Below are 15,767 nucleotides of genomic sequence, written 5' to 3'. Positions count from 1 at the left end.
TTTATTAGGCAAAAAATTATAAAAATTAAAATGTAAGTTGTGATATTTCTTATCCTTGTAATATACATAATATGTAGAATTAAATAGGTCTAGTACCTCAGCCATCACGTCATGCATATCTGGTAAAAATTGGTCTCCTTCAAATGTATAACATTGGATTAAATGTTACTTCAATTTGAGGAAGTAATTTGGGAAAAAATTGCATCAATTTCTTTGTAATTTTCTTAATAACCATAAGCATGTTCAAAAATATTCAGAATACTTCTAATTTGTTTAGAAAGTGTGCTGCATTACCTGACATCAACAAAAAAATCTGTAAAACATGTACATTATAAACAAGTGCCTGCAAGAAATAGGTGTCGATTTTTACATAAAATTGAACCAGAAAAGTACCCTGTATCGTTAAATAAAATGGCTCAAGTTAAGTTTCTGCTAAAATTTCTTCACCTCAATGCAGAGTAATGCACACCCAGAATGCAAAAAGGAAAAAAAAGCAATGACAGTGAAGTACACCAATGGAAAAAGGAATGGTGAAGTAGTGCCTGTTTGTGCTGCAGCTTTCCAACAAGTACCTAGCATCACATGATAGGTTATCTAGCAAGCAGATGAGATGAGAGGAAGCAACAGAACAGGAAGGGGTCATAAAGAGGTAACAATAGCCATTAAGAATGTTGTTAAAAAATATAAATTCAGAGAGGGCCACCAGGAAAGAGGGAAGTCTACGAGAGGTTATTTGCCTCCAGATTTCAGTCAAAATGTTCCAGAGATTCTGCGAAGATAAAATTTAAGACTGGAACAACGCTCCTTATAAAAATACAAGCATATATTTTACGATACTTCAATCTATCATTCAGTACACCTGCTCCACTTGTTTCTGTTTTTATTTCCATTAAACAAACATTACAAGTCTGCAGAATAAGAATGAATTGCGCACTAGACATTGATTACATAAAATTTGTGCAAAGTGGTTTTATGATGTAATGAAGGAAGATAATTAAAATGTTACTGAGATTTGCTTCGACATGCAGCAAAACCGGGCTATTCCAAAACTGTCAGTCAGCAAGGTTTCTTTAATTTTCATTGCTACTTCCCTGTTCATGGCCACAGCTATATGCCTCCAAAACAACTGTTTGGTAGAACTGAGAAGTCATACAGAAAAAAAAGCGTCTTCTCACCTAAAGAACATTGATATTGTAGAAGAGAATGGTACTCTCAAAGTTCTGAACAAAAATTTGTGTGTTAAAAATCTCAAAGATAGTGCACAGAAAGTACTAAAATCCAAGCTACCATTCAATATGAACAGCCTGCGAGTCATCTCATACAAGAAAGCACAGGAAATTGTTAATGTGTGTGTGGTTAGTATGTGAAACATTCTCTGGACACTCAGTACAAATGGACATCCTGAGACGAAGGAAGCCATGCTATCCAACAGTACTAACATCCACCCTTTTACCAAAACAAAATGTGGTACGCACAGGAAAGGAGAGAGGTGTGTGCCTTGCTAAACTATTTTGAAATTCCAGATCATGCCAAGGAGTTTTACAAAGATGTCCTAGATAAATAATGCATAGACATAATAAGGAAAATTTGGCATAACAATGTGATTGTAGCTTTCAATACTTTCGTGTTATTCATTTCATAATTCATGTAGTACTGATAATAAAGATATCTGCTAAACAATTATGTTAAAATAGGTATCTTTGCTATTATTCTATTATGCCACTGTTTTCTATTATTATTATGGCCTACACCTAAACAGGACTGGGAAGGTAAGATTGGTACAGCTGATTCATGGAAGTATAGGGGGGTGGATTTCGGGCCACACATGGTCAAATATCTGTTGTCATAGGTAGAAAAAGTAGGTCTTTTTAGGATAAATCCACACAACAGGTTCCCCTGCCTAAAAAGTATCTCTGGCACTTTAAAAAATACTGAAGCAACCACTCACAAGACATATTTTTAACACGTCAAATATCACATATAACAGATGTCACAAAGAAAAACAAGCCATTGGAAAGAGTAACATGGGGCATTTCACAGACTTAACAATCCTCCATCAAAACATGCAATCCATAAAAACTAAAATACAACTATTAGAAGTTGAGCTCCAATCTTTGAACTGCACAGTAGTTTGTATTACAGAGCACTGGTGTAGAGACACAGAAATCCAACATGTAGTATTATCTTTATATGAAAAGACAAACTCTTGTTGCAGAACTACTTCAAGAGGTGGAGGATCAAACATTTATATCAGAAAAGGAACACAGTTCAAATCAAGACATGACCTTAGTACAGTAAGTGAAGACAAACACTTTGAAATATCAGCTATTGAATCAACAGGGCTTGATATCACCAAGAAATTAATCATTTAGTGTGTGTGAATAGATCTCCCAGTGGTAGTGTGGACACTTTTTTCAATAAGTTAACAGAAGTTGTAGATAAAAGTCTAAAGTACAAAGGTCAACATAATTCTGTGTGGGGACATTAATAACACTAATATCATAAATGTATCAGCGCCTTCATACACATCCTTCAAAGTTTTGGCATGTCCCTATTGGTCAATAGTGCAACAAGGGTTAGCACAATGACTTCATCAGTAATTGTCCATGTGGTCACAAATATGGACAGGGGAAAAATGTGATGTAGCTGTAAAAGATCTCGGACTATCAGACCATCTCTGTCAAACAACAGTAAAATCAGGCATTAAATCATTCCCTAAACTACAAGCCTACAAACGACACCAGTCAGAAATCATAACAAAAGATTTTTCAAAAGAACTAGAAAAACAAAGCTGAGATGAAGTGTATAAGGAAACCAACGTGAATATGAAATTCTCTAAATTCTCCACATTGTTTAAATTGAGATTTGAAAAGGCGTTTTCGAAAGTATGCATGTCTGTATCAATGTCTCACAAAAACAGACAGCAGGTATTAAGAAGTCTTCCCAAACACTTAAACACCTCAGTTCCATGAAAAAGACTCACAATGATCCAAAATTCTTAAATTTCTATCATAGATGCAAAAAGATCTATAGGAAGGTGCTGATTGCTGCAAAAAAGTCATTTAATGACAAAATAATATATAATGCAGAGAATAAAAGCAAAGCAGTCTGAGACGTTATAAAAAAGGAAACTGGCAGAAACAAACAAATGCAGAATTAACAGACTGCTAAGGGAGGGGGATAAGGTCATAAATAACACTTATCAAATTATGTAAACGAGCATTTTTTAAGTATTGCAGAGAAGTTACAGCAAACAAATAAACACCTGTAAATAATATTGCACTAAATACAATGAGGTTACTTCCAACCACAGAGAATGAAGTCAATAAAACTGTTCAAAAACTAAAAAATAAAAAAGTTAGTAGGCTTAGATGAAGTACCAATGTGTGTACTGAAACAATGCACAAGTATTAGACAAGGCCCCTTAACAAATATAATAAAAGAATCCTTCACATCAGGGATATTTCCAGAGCAGATAAAACAGTCAAGAGTTGTACCTTTGCTTAAGAAAGGTAATGCAGAAGACATAGAAAATTACCGGCCCAATTCCCTGCTGTCACCATTCTCAAAAATAATAGAAGCAATTATGAAAGATAGATTAATGAATTACCTGAATAAATACAATCTTTTAAGTGAATCACAGTTTGGTTTCCGAAGTGGCAAAAAATACGGAGTCAGCCACAATAGAATTCACAAAAGTTGTACTTGATGCTCTTGATAAAGATGAGTTTATCACAGGCATATTTTTGGATCTTTCTAAGGCATTTGATACAGTCGACCACAAGATTCTATTAAATATATTACAAGTATTAAGAATAAGAGGGGTAGCTAATGACTGGTTTCGATCATACCTAACCAATAGGGTACAAAGAGCAAAGATAACACATTCTTCAAATAGATCTAAACATTTACTAAAACACTTATCAGAACCAAAATATATTAATATAGGGGTTCCGCAAGGTAGTGTATTAGGACCAATACTGTTCCTGATATACACCAATGACTTTCCCAGTTGTGTTACTCATGGTGAAAAAAATTCTCTTCGCTGATGACAGCACTATTACAGTCACTGAGAAAACAAGATAACTCCTAACTAAGAAAGCAAATTAAACTCTCAAGGAAGTTTATGATTGGTCAATACGTAATAAAGTGACATTGAACATAAAGAAAACTAATGCCATGAATTTCAGTTTGAAGAGGAAAAATGAATGTTAAATTAAATGTAGATGGCACCTCTATAGACAGTGCAACAAATGCAAAATTTCTAGGAATGAATATTGATTCTCAGTTGAAGTGGAGTGAACACACAAAGGTACTTGCAAACAGAATGCCATCAGCATGTTATGCCCTTAGTATCCTATCATCAGTGTGTAACATGCAGAGTCTTTTAGTTACACATTATTCATATATACACTCAATTCTTAGCTGTGGCATTCTTTTTTGGGGAACAAATGCACAAAATATGACCACAATTTTCAAACTCCAGAAAAGAGCCATAAGAATAATAACCAAAAATACTAGTTGAGCTCATTGTAATGATCTGTTCAGAACACTGGGGATTTTAACTGCTCCATGTGAATACATTTACCAGTCAGCTGTACACATCAAAAATAACATTGGTAATTACTGCACAAACAGCTCTGTTCATGACCATGCAACAAGAGAGACTCAATTTACATTTACCAAGGAAAAATAAACACAAAACTCAAAACAGCATTTTCTACTAAGAAATAAAACTGTATAACAAATTACCAAAAGAGATTAAAGAAATTGCAAAAATAAATTTATTTAAAAAGGCGGATAAAAAGTATCTGTTATGCAATACATTTTATATATTGAAGGATTACTTAGCTAAAACAGAGTAGGGGTTTGATAAAAAAAACCTACTCTGTTTTAGCTAAGTTATACAAATAAATAAATAAATAAATAAATAATAATAATAATGATTATAAAATATCAAGCATTCCACATACCACCTTCCCTTGATGTTTTATTCCTCCTTTTTTCCTTTCTAGAAATACTTACCATCCCCCCCCCCCCCTCCCCAAGGTATGTATAGCACAATACTAACACCTCTTCCTCTTTCTGAGCTCAACATCTCACTCATTATGGAGGGATGCTGACTCAGTTTTTCAAGATAGGAAATGGGAAGTTTCAGAATAGAAAATAACCCAGAGATCACATGTGTGTGTGTGTGTGTGTGTGTGTGTGTGTAGTGAGAGAAGTGTTATGAAGCAATGTGTGCAGTGACTGATAGTGAGATATGAGTGAACAGTGTGGCATTACATTATTTAATAAGTTATTTGTAAAAAACGTATTTTATACCAGGAGTAAATCCAATGATTGTCTCTAATTAGAAGTCTGTAAATATACGTGTATACGAATTAAATGATTTTAAATTTATCTAAATTTGTAAATACTTTGAAATGTCCTATATCCTTGTAAAAAGAGATCTATGGATGAATAAAGCAGCAGCAGCAGCTGCTGCTGCTGCTAATAATCATTTATCAACTTTTGGAAAATAACTGAAAAATCACACCTTAATACACTGTTATAAACATTAACCTTTAATATACTTCACTACAACACTTTATTAATGTAAGTGAGATCTAGCAGTCACATAAAAATTCAAATGCTCAAACATATCTACTAGGTGAAAACAGAAAAAACTCACTTTATGAAAAACTGTACCTGTTGCATTTATTGAGTTTTGAAAAAATGTTCTTCAATGATACTGTGTACTACTACTACTACTCCTAGACTATGCAGTGGATATCTGTTTTACGCATTTAATTATTTTCTTTCAGTTTGAATGGGTATATGTTTTTGTTTGCGTTAGCAGTGGTACAAAGCCAAGTATTTCTTCATGGTGCAAGAAGCTGCTATCGCTGGTAAATAAGTATTAAAAATGCATGCGCTGAAAGGTGTAATGGATAGTGTTTCCATTGCTAAGAAATTTACAAAAATAGAGATAGAAAACTTATTTCAAATTTGAACTTAACATGCTGTAAGAATAATACAAGGTGCTGACCCACAATCATCTTGTAGCCATCTGTTTAAGGAGTTGGGCATTCTGACAACTGCTTCAGAGCATTATTTCCTCATGAAGTTTGTTGTAAATAATCAAATGTAGTTCAAGAGAAACAATGATGTACATAATTACAAAACACAAAGAAGAATGATATTCATTATTCCACATTAAGGTTGTCTTTAGGCAAAAGGAGTGCACATGCTGGAACTAAAATTTTTTATCACTCACTCAGTGATATAAAATGTCTGACAGACAGCAAAGTGCGATTTGGAAACAAACTGAAGAACTTTCTTCTTGACAATTCCTTCTATACTGTACAAGAATATCTATTATTGTAGCGTAATAATGTACTAAAGTTCTGGTTGACAATAACAAATAATTTAGGTAAAATGAGATTAATCACCGACGGGCAGAAGTGTTGTCATCGACAGGTACACAAACTAAAGGTACAAAGCTGTGCTTTGCTTTGCTAGCTTTCAGAATGAAATTCCTATCTCAAGCTTGTAGGAGAAACGTGTACACACACACACACACACACACACACACACACACACACACACACACACACACACACACACACCTACAGTGTACTTAGTTTACTGCCAGCTCTTTCCTGGCCCATGACGAGTGTATGTACTGGGTGAGGTGTGGCCACAGGGTGCTTGTGGGGGAGTGGTGAGCTGTTTGTGAAATTGTGTGCCCAGCCGTCTGCCACCTGCTCCTCTCCATTTCTCCCATACAGTCTGGCCTCCCGCAGCAAACACATCTTCAGTGATGATGAACTCGCCCAGTATGTCGAAGGCCTCACATCCATCCCAAGAACCAACAGCAAAGAAGCACCCTTCTTGTCACCCAATACCACCCAGGAGTGGAATGACTGAACCACGTCCTTCATCAGGGCTTTGATTACCCATAACCATGCCCTGAGGGACATCCTACCTAAGATACTTCCATCCCCTCCCAAAGTGGTGTACTGCCACACACCCAAGCTCCACAACATCCTTGTCCATTCCAATGCCACCCCCCCACCCCCGAATCCCCTGTCACAGGGATCATACTCTTGTGGAAGACCCAGATGCAAGACCTGCCCTTGCAAGGTGGAAACCGATGTGGTCCCCTCACAATGAGTGCAGGACCCGTATCACTCACCCACCTTACATTTTTAATACACAACTATGTATTTTGCGTATGGTTTTGTGAAATCATTCTGAATATTTCTATGTCCTCACACGTGAGTAATCAAGCGGGGCAGGAGGTGATTAAATGTGACATTTCACATAAACAAATTTTGTAGCAGAAAAAAATAATTCGGTTTCTATGAGCAAGCTGCAATGAGCCCTGCATAATGAAATGAGGGAACGGCTGATTCAAGGCAGTTTATGGCGGCCTCCACGGGTGGCCCGAGAGAAAGCCAGCGAACGTGTTGCCCGCAGCTGGCGGCAACCTTTGCACAGGATGGGGGTGGGGTCGTGCTCTTGTCCTGCACCGTAATACTTAAGGCTGTGATTTCTCCATTATGTGGATAGCTGGCCCAGACTCAGTTTTTTTGTGTCTAAGGTGCCTATTAACACAGAAGACGGCCTGGCACCACTATGGGTTGTATTGGTGAGGAGCACTCCCTGTAAGCCCCTTACCCCCCCCCCCCCCCCCCTCTTGGCGTGGGACTGTAGAAACATTCAGACAGTTCCATTAGCAATGCAGAAGCATCAACAACATTTCAACTTAGAACACCTTCCAGAAGCAACCCATTGGCTGAAATTGTGTGACGTGGAGCGATGATACCCACGAACGCAGTGGACTGTCGGAAATTCTGATGCAAGATGATGATTGGGCAGCCTGCTGCTGCAGAGTAGGAGACACTGAGGCTACACTCGATCTGAGAAAAGTGGATTTATGTTCCAAGTGCTTTAGCGAGCAGTCATAGTACTCTGTATTATGCGTTACAGAGTACGAAGGTAGTAGTTTTACATAGGAACATGTTTATCATGATCGCACATCACTGCAGTTGCTGCTCCATTGGTCATCTACAGAGGAACACATCGAGCAATGTAGGCAGTCGACGGCAGTACCGGGTACAGCTGCAGTTATTACTAGCAAATGTACGCAGCACTGGCATACTTTGATCAATCTTGTTGCATCTTGCTACAGAATAGAACTTGCGATATTTGATTACCAGCTCAAACCATTCGTGATTGCCACTAAACATAATATTTTTGGTGGACTTGTGACAGGACACACACAGAATTTTGTACAGTACATCTGGATAGGGAGAATGCCAGCCATCGCAGGAGCCATCTCAAAGTTTACTGTGTAGATTTTAACTGTTCTCTTCTTAGCACTGAGGGAAAACTTTTAATAACAATCTAATTTTTTGTCTCTTCTGAACTGAATAAATTCATTAATTATTCTGGTCCTCACAGCACTTATCTATTCAGAATCACTAATTTTGGAGGGTTATAAGAAAAGGTGAAGATTTACATAATCTTACGTGAGAAAAGTGTTCACACTGAAGTTAGCTGCATAGCAGGGTTAACATAACAATATCAGATGGAGTGTTGTGCAATTAAATATTATATTAATAATTCTCTGAATTTAGAGTCTAAATTGCAATCATTTGCATAGTAAATTGTAACTTTCTTGTGATGACTCAGTGGCCATTTCCCACCCTGTCCACCTACCCAGCACCTCTTATTCCAGTCCTATCATAGGCTTATTCTATCCCATCAGAGGTCATACCAACTGCGAAAGCAGCCATGTTATATATCAGCTCTGCACAGCGTTGTAGATTGGTATGTGAACTAGAACCAGAACCAGAATGAATGGCCACCACTACAACAGTTGTCAAAAATTAGGTGGACCACCAAGTGACACTACAACAGCAGAGCACAGCACGCAAGATTTCAATGGCTGCTTCACAGCCCGTGCCATCTGGAACTTCCCCACCACCACTAGCTTTTCTGAGCTGTGCAGATGAGAGCTATCCTTACAGCACATCATTCACTCCAGTAACCTCCTTGGCATAAACCTAAGATAACACTCTGTCCCCCCACCCAATGGTGTGTGTGTGTGTGTGTGTGTGTGTGTGTGTGTGTGTGTGTGTGTGTGTGTGTTTTTTTTTTTTCTCTCCTACAAGCCTGAGAAAGGAATTTCATTTTGGAAGCTTTGAACTCAACTTATAAATGTTCAGTGTGTAGCCACATCTCCAAATTAATTTGTGATAGGAATGTAAAATGACTCACTCTGCCTCATTACCATTTATTGTGAAATTATGGAACATGAAACACAAGAGATGTCATACACATTTACACTAAGTTAGTTTAATAGATTTTGACATTGAGATTTAGGTAATTATTTCACCTTGGTGGAGCAGAATTGACAAGTTGTATTCACTGTCTGAAGCCTCAATGTTGATATTAATATGGTATAATCTGAGTGCTATCATTAGGAAAGTGGGAGCTGAAACTGAAGTGCAGACGATGTCCCATACCATGAATGGTCAATGCATTAATAATGTAGGCAGGAATACTGTAACAAAGTCATGCTGCTGAGAAATAAACTCAGCCCTGACTATGATGTCTTGTGTCACTTAAATGTAGCATGGTGATGCCAATGGAACTAATATTTTCTAAGAGGCTGCTATTCTACTTACAAGAATGTGGCAGTGCAGGATGTGGCAATGTTTTGAAGCAGCATAGGAATTGTGTGTGGATGGAATACAGAAGAAATCTACCAGAGCCAAGGCATCTGTGGTTTTAATGCTCACATGTGAACAGACAGACTGTGTGTGTGTGTGTGTGTGTGTGTGTGTGTTTGTGTGTGTGTGTGTGTGTGTGTGTGTGTGTGTGTGTGTGGGCGCGCGCGCATGCACGCATGTGTAGAGTGGGAGGGCTAAGGGGAGTGGAAGAGAGAGAAAAACACACACACAAACACACACACACACACACACACACACACACACACAGAGAGAGAGAGAGAGAGACAGAGAGAGAGAGAGAGAGAGAGAGAGAGAGAGAGAGAGAGAGAGAGAGAGAATTTTAGTTTTGTTCATTGAATATTTACATTGAAAAAGTCTTTCTGAAACACAGAAATAGTTATTTTAATGCTGGGATATATCTAAATTCACACACACTATACTAGATCACCTTTCATATCCAGATCATTTCCCCCCCCACACTACTGGCATAAAGTAAAGGCTTCTATTAAAGTGGTTACCTGCCCGAACAAAAAAAAGTTTTGATACGAATGAAGAACAAAATAGAAAACTATGATAAAACAAAATATTATAGTCAATTATTTATTCACACTAACTGCCATGTCTATACAGGCATCTCTTGTCATCTCTCAATACATTCAATTCTGTGTAAGTAATCTGAAATTGTACTGAACTCTTTCAAACAGCACTTGAATAAAAAATCTTACTTTTGCACAACAATATTTTTAATAATGCAGCACACATGTAATACATAAGTTAACAGAAACTACTTAAGTTGCACAAAGATTACCTCAGTATGGTGACACAGCCTCGTGACAAAGGCAAGCATAAGATGGGCTTTGATACTCTGATTGGTTTGAAACTAAACTTGCAACCAAAGCTTAGAGCACTGTCACTCATGAATGAGACAGAAACAATTGGCCTGGAGGAAAAAAAAAGAAAACCTCATTACAGATGCTACATTATTCAAGTACCAATACAAATTTTTCTTTTTATGCCAAAACCATGAATATGTCAAAATGGGAATTTTGACTGAACTGTCATTGTCAAATTTCATTTTTCATGTTCTTTGTTATGTCAAAACTTTGAATGGGATAATACAGAAGAAAATACATGCTTTACAATGAAAGTTTAAACGAACTGCACTTAGTAACATTTCAACAATGAATGTGACAAAGTCATGATTTTGGCACACTGGTGACTCTTGTCACACCAGAACAGCAAATTTACCATATTTATGCTTACAGCATTCTTTAATGTCCTCAGATCACTTCGTAATTAAGGATGTTCTACATACATTGATTAAGTTACCTCACATGTGATTAAAATTGTGTGTTTTGTCACTATTTACGTCATTTCACATGCAGCAATGTGATATTGAAGTTTATTTTGTAATTCGGTCATGAGACACACAAGTCTCAGGTTCCAATTCTACTGGAATCTCAGTTGGCCCACTATCAGATTGTCTGGAGCTGGCAAATTGCAGCCTTCAAACTGTTCACAGACAACCTGCTCCAATGATGATTATTGTTAATCAGGGTAATAATACTGGCAATACATATATTCGAAATCGGGATGAAAGGAATTTAAGGAAAGATGTAGCAGAACGAAGTAAAATAACCCCTATTATTAACTCCTGCCTCCCAGAAGTCGCAGACCTTGCCGAGCTGGGATGAAGTGACATGCATATCGCAACGACACAATAGCTACACCGTTGGTGCAGCCACAATGGAGCAGTACCTGTGAAGACACACACACACAAATGTAGTTTGGTTCCTCAAGAGGGGCAGCAGCCTTTACAGTAGTTGCAGGGACAAAAGTATGGATCTATTGAACTGACCTTATAACATCACCAAACATGCTGGTGGTAAGAATGGCTGAAAGCAAGGGGGTAACTACAGCCATTTTTTTCACAAGGGCATGCAGGTACTCTGTATGATTAAACGATGATGGTATCCTCTTCATTAAAATATTCTAGAGGTAAAATAATCTTCCATTATGATCTCTGGGTGGAGCTACTCACAGGGATTTTACCAGGGGGAGTAAAGTTAAGATTCCTTAGTAGGGTAGATAGGTTCGAAATTTAAAAAGTGAAATGGATAGGTTTAAGTCAGATAAAGCAGTAATTAGTAAAGTTTGAAGCAACACCCCCCATGGTAGTACAAGTTTGTATGCCAATTACCTCCATAGATGAAGAGATTGAAAGAATGCATAGTGAGATAAGAGATATAATTCAGATAATAGAGGTGAGGAAAGCTTAATTGTGATGGAGGACTTTAATTTGTTACCAAGGAAGGAAAACATGGAAAATAATAGGAGAATATGGACCATGGGAAATGAATGAAACAGGAAGCCACATGGTAGAATTTTGCAAAGAATGTAATTTTATTATCAAAAACACTTGGTTTAAAAATCCTAGGAGAATGTGCAGGTTGAACAGAACTGGACACATTGAAAGGATTCAGATTAATTATACGATGAAAATAACAGACCCCGCAACCGGATTTTCAACTGTAAGACATTTACAGGGGTAGATGTGGAGTTGGACCATAATGTATTGATTATGAACTGTATATCAAAAATGAAGAAATTTCAATAAAGAGAGGAATTTCAAAGAGGTAATAAATTAAGGAGATAGGACCTAGATAAGCTGAAAGAATCAGAAGTTTTTGATGATTTCAAAACCAGTATTAGACCATGATTGACTATACAGGGAAAAGAAACACAGTCGACAATGAATGGGAACGTTTGAGAGATGAAATAGTGAAGGCTGCAGAAGATCAAATAGATGAAAAAGACAATGCCTAGTGGAAATCCTTGGGATTCAAAAACGTTAATGAAGTAACTGATGAGAGGAGGAAATACAAAATTCAGCAAACGAAGCAAGCAAAAGGAAAAAAAAAAGACATCTAAAAATGAGATTGACAGGGTGTGTGAAACGACTAATCAGGAATGGCTGGAGGACAATTACAAGTCTATAGAAGCCCATATAACTAGGGTCCAAACATTAAATCAGTAAAAAAGGGAAAGCTGAAATGAATTTATAGCGAGGCTATACATAGGAAATGAACTTTAAGGCTATATTGTAGAAAGGGAAGAGGACGCAGATGAAGCTAAGATTAAGAGTATGATACTCCAAGAAGAAACTGACAGAGCACTGAAAAATCTAAGTCAAAACAAGGCCCCTGGAGTAGATGACATTCCATCAGAATTAATGGTTTCCTGGGGGGGAACCAGCCATGATATGATGCATGTCAAATATGCTTATATTTCAAAAAGGATGTTACAATTCCAATTCCAAAGAAAGCAAGTGCTAACAATTGCATATATTACTGAGCTATTAGTTTAATAAGTCATGGTTGCACAATACAAATAAATTCTTTATAGAAGAATGAAAAACCTGGTAGAAGCCAACCTCAGTAAAGATCAATTCGAGTTCCGGAGAAATGAAGGGACACCCGAGGCAATAATAATCCTACAACGTATCTTAGAAGAAAGGTTAATGAAAGACATACCTATGTTTAGATCATTTGTAGAATTGGAGAAAGCTTTTGACAATGTTGACTGCAATACACTCTTTGAAGTTCTGAAGGTAGCAGGGTATAACACAGGGAAGAAAAGGTTATTTACAAATTGTACAGAAATGAGATAGCAGTTATACTAGTTTAAAGGTAAGAAAGGGAAGCAGTTGTTGAGATGGGAATGAGACATGGTTGTAGCCTGCCACCAACGTTATCAAATCTATACACTGAGCAAACAGGAAAAAATGCAAAGAAAAAAATGGAGAGGGAATTAACACAGAGTGACAATAAGTAAAAACTTTGAGGTTTGCCAATGATAATGTACTTCTTTCAGACAGTAAAAGACATGGAAGAGCAGTTTAACACAAGGACAGTGTGTTGAAATAAGGATATAAGATAGACACTAAAAAGAGCAGAACAAGGTAATGGAATGAAGTCCAATTAAATCAGGCTGCTGAGGGAATTACATTAAGAAATGAGACACTAAAAGTAGTAGGTGAGTTTAGCTATTTGGGTAGTAAAATAACTAATGATTGCTGAAGTAGAGAGCATATAAAGTGCTGACTGGTAATGGCAAGAAATTGTTTGACAAATTTTCTTCAGAAACGTCAAATATAAATTTAAATGTTGGGAAGTCTCTTTCAAAGGTATCTGTCTGGACTGTAACCATGTACAGAAGTGAAACTTGGACGATAAGCAGTTCAGATGAAAGAATAGAATCTTTCAAAATGTGTGCTACAGGAGAGTAGATTGCATTACAGATTAGAAATCATCAATTTAGTATGTGCATGTCCGTTCAGACGGGGAGGGGGGGGGGGGGGGGGGCAATCGTTGGTTGCGAATGCTAGAAACTTTGTGTGTGTTATAAAAATAGAAAAACTTCCACATGGGAGAAACATATTAAAAACAAAGATTCCAAGACTTACCAAGCGGGAAAGCGCCGGTAGACAGGCACAATTAAAAAAACCACACACACACAAAATTTCGAGCTTTCGCGACCGGCGGTTGCTTCGTCAGGAAAGAGGGAAGGGGAAGGGAAGATGAAAGGATGTGGGTTTTAAGGGAGAGGGTAAGGAGTCATTCCAATCCCAGGAGCAGAAAGACTTACCTTAGGGGGGAAAAAACTATAGGAATATACTCGCGCGCGCACACACATATATAGACACAAGCAGACATATTTAAAGGCAAAGAGTTTGGGCAGAGATGTCAGTGGAGGGAGAAGAGCAGAGGCAAAGATGATGTTGAATGACAGGTGAGGTATGAGTGACGGCAACTTGAAATTAGTGGAGATTGAGGCCTGGTGGATAACAAGGAAAGAGGATATATTGAAGGGCAAGTTCCCATCTCTGGAGTTCGGACAGGTTGGTGTTGGTGGGAAGTATCCAGATAACCCGGACGGTGTAACACTGTGCCAAGATGTGCTGGCCGTGCACCAAGGCATGTTTAGCCACAGGGTGATCCTCATTACCAACAAACACTGTCTGCCTGTGTCCATTCATATGAATGGACAGTTTGTTGCTGGTCATTCCCACATAGAAAGCGTCACAGTGTAGGCAGGTCAGTTGGTAAATCACGTGGGTGCTTTCACACGTGGCTCTGCCTTTGATCGTGTACACCTTCCGGGTTACAGGACTGGAGTAGGTGGTGGTGAGAGGGTGCATAGGACAGGTTTTACACCGGGGGCAGTTACAAGGGTAGGAGCCAGAGGGTAGGGAAGGTGGTTTGGGGATTTCATAGGGATGAACCAAGAGGTTACGAAGGTTAGGTGGACGGCGGAAAGACACTCTTGGTGGAGTGGGGAGGATTTAATGAAGGATGGATCTCATTTCGGGGCAGGATTTTAAGAAGTCGTATCCCTGCTGGAGAGCCACATTCAGAGTCTGATCCAGTCCCGGGAAGTATCCTGTCACAAGTGGGGCACTTTTGGGGTTCTCCTGTGAGAGGTTCTGGGTTTGAGGGGATGAGGAAGTGGCTCTGGTTATTTGCTTCTGTACCAGGTCGGGAGGGTAGTTGCGGGATGCGAAAGCTGTTTTCAGGTTGTTGGTGTAATGGTTCAGGGATTCAGGACTGGAGCAGATTCGTTTGCCACGAAGTCCTAGGCTGTAGGGAAGGGACCGTTTGATATGGAATGGGTGGCAGCTGTCATAATGGAGATACTGTTGCTTGTTGGTGGGTTTGATGTGGACGGATGTGTGTAGCTGGCCATTGGACAGATGGAGGTAAACGTCATGGAAAGTGGCATGGGATTTGGAGTAGGACCAGGTGAATCTGATGGAACCAAAGGAGTTGAGGTTGGAGAGGAAATTCAGGAGTTGTTCTTCACTGTGAGTCCAGATCATGAAGATGTCATCAATAAATCTGTACCAAACTTTGGGTTGGCAGGCTTGGGTAACCAAGAAGGCTTCCTCTAAGCGACCCATAAATAGGTTGGCATACAAGGGGGCCATCCTGTTACCCATGGCTGTTCCCTTTAATTGTTGGTATGTCTGGCCTTCAAAAGTGA

The 15,767-nt window shown here is 38.3% G+C and overlaps 1 protein-coding gene across 1 annotated transcript in view; it reads right to left on the bottom strand.

Annotated features, from left to right (window-relative positions):
• The window catches only part of LOC126334740 (RNA demethylase ALKBH5-like), a 96,802-nt gene that overhangs the window by 27,268 nt on the left and 53,767 nt on the right, over positions 1–15,767 (bottom strand). Inside the window, exon 4 of the mRNA XM_049997286.1 lies at positions 10,534–10,665. Within this exon, the coding sequence (XP_049853243.1) occupies positions 10,534–10,665 (132 nt within the window). The remainder of the gene's footprint in view (positions 1–10,533; positions 10,666–15,767) is intronic.

Source organism: Schistocerca gregaria, chromosome 2 (assembly GCF_023897955.1).
Source record: "Schistocerca gregaria isolate iqSchGreg1 chromosome 2, iqSchGreg1.2, whole genome shotgun sequence".
NCBI lineage: Eukaryota > Metazoa > Arthropoda > Insecta > Orthoptera > Acrididae > Schistocerca > Schistocerca gregaria.
The sequence above is the reverse complement of the archived record's forward strand: the minus strand, read 5'-3'. Positions and strand labels throughout refer to the sequence as shown.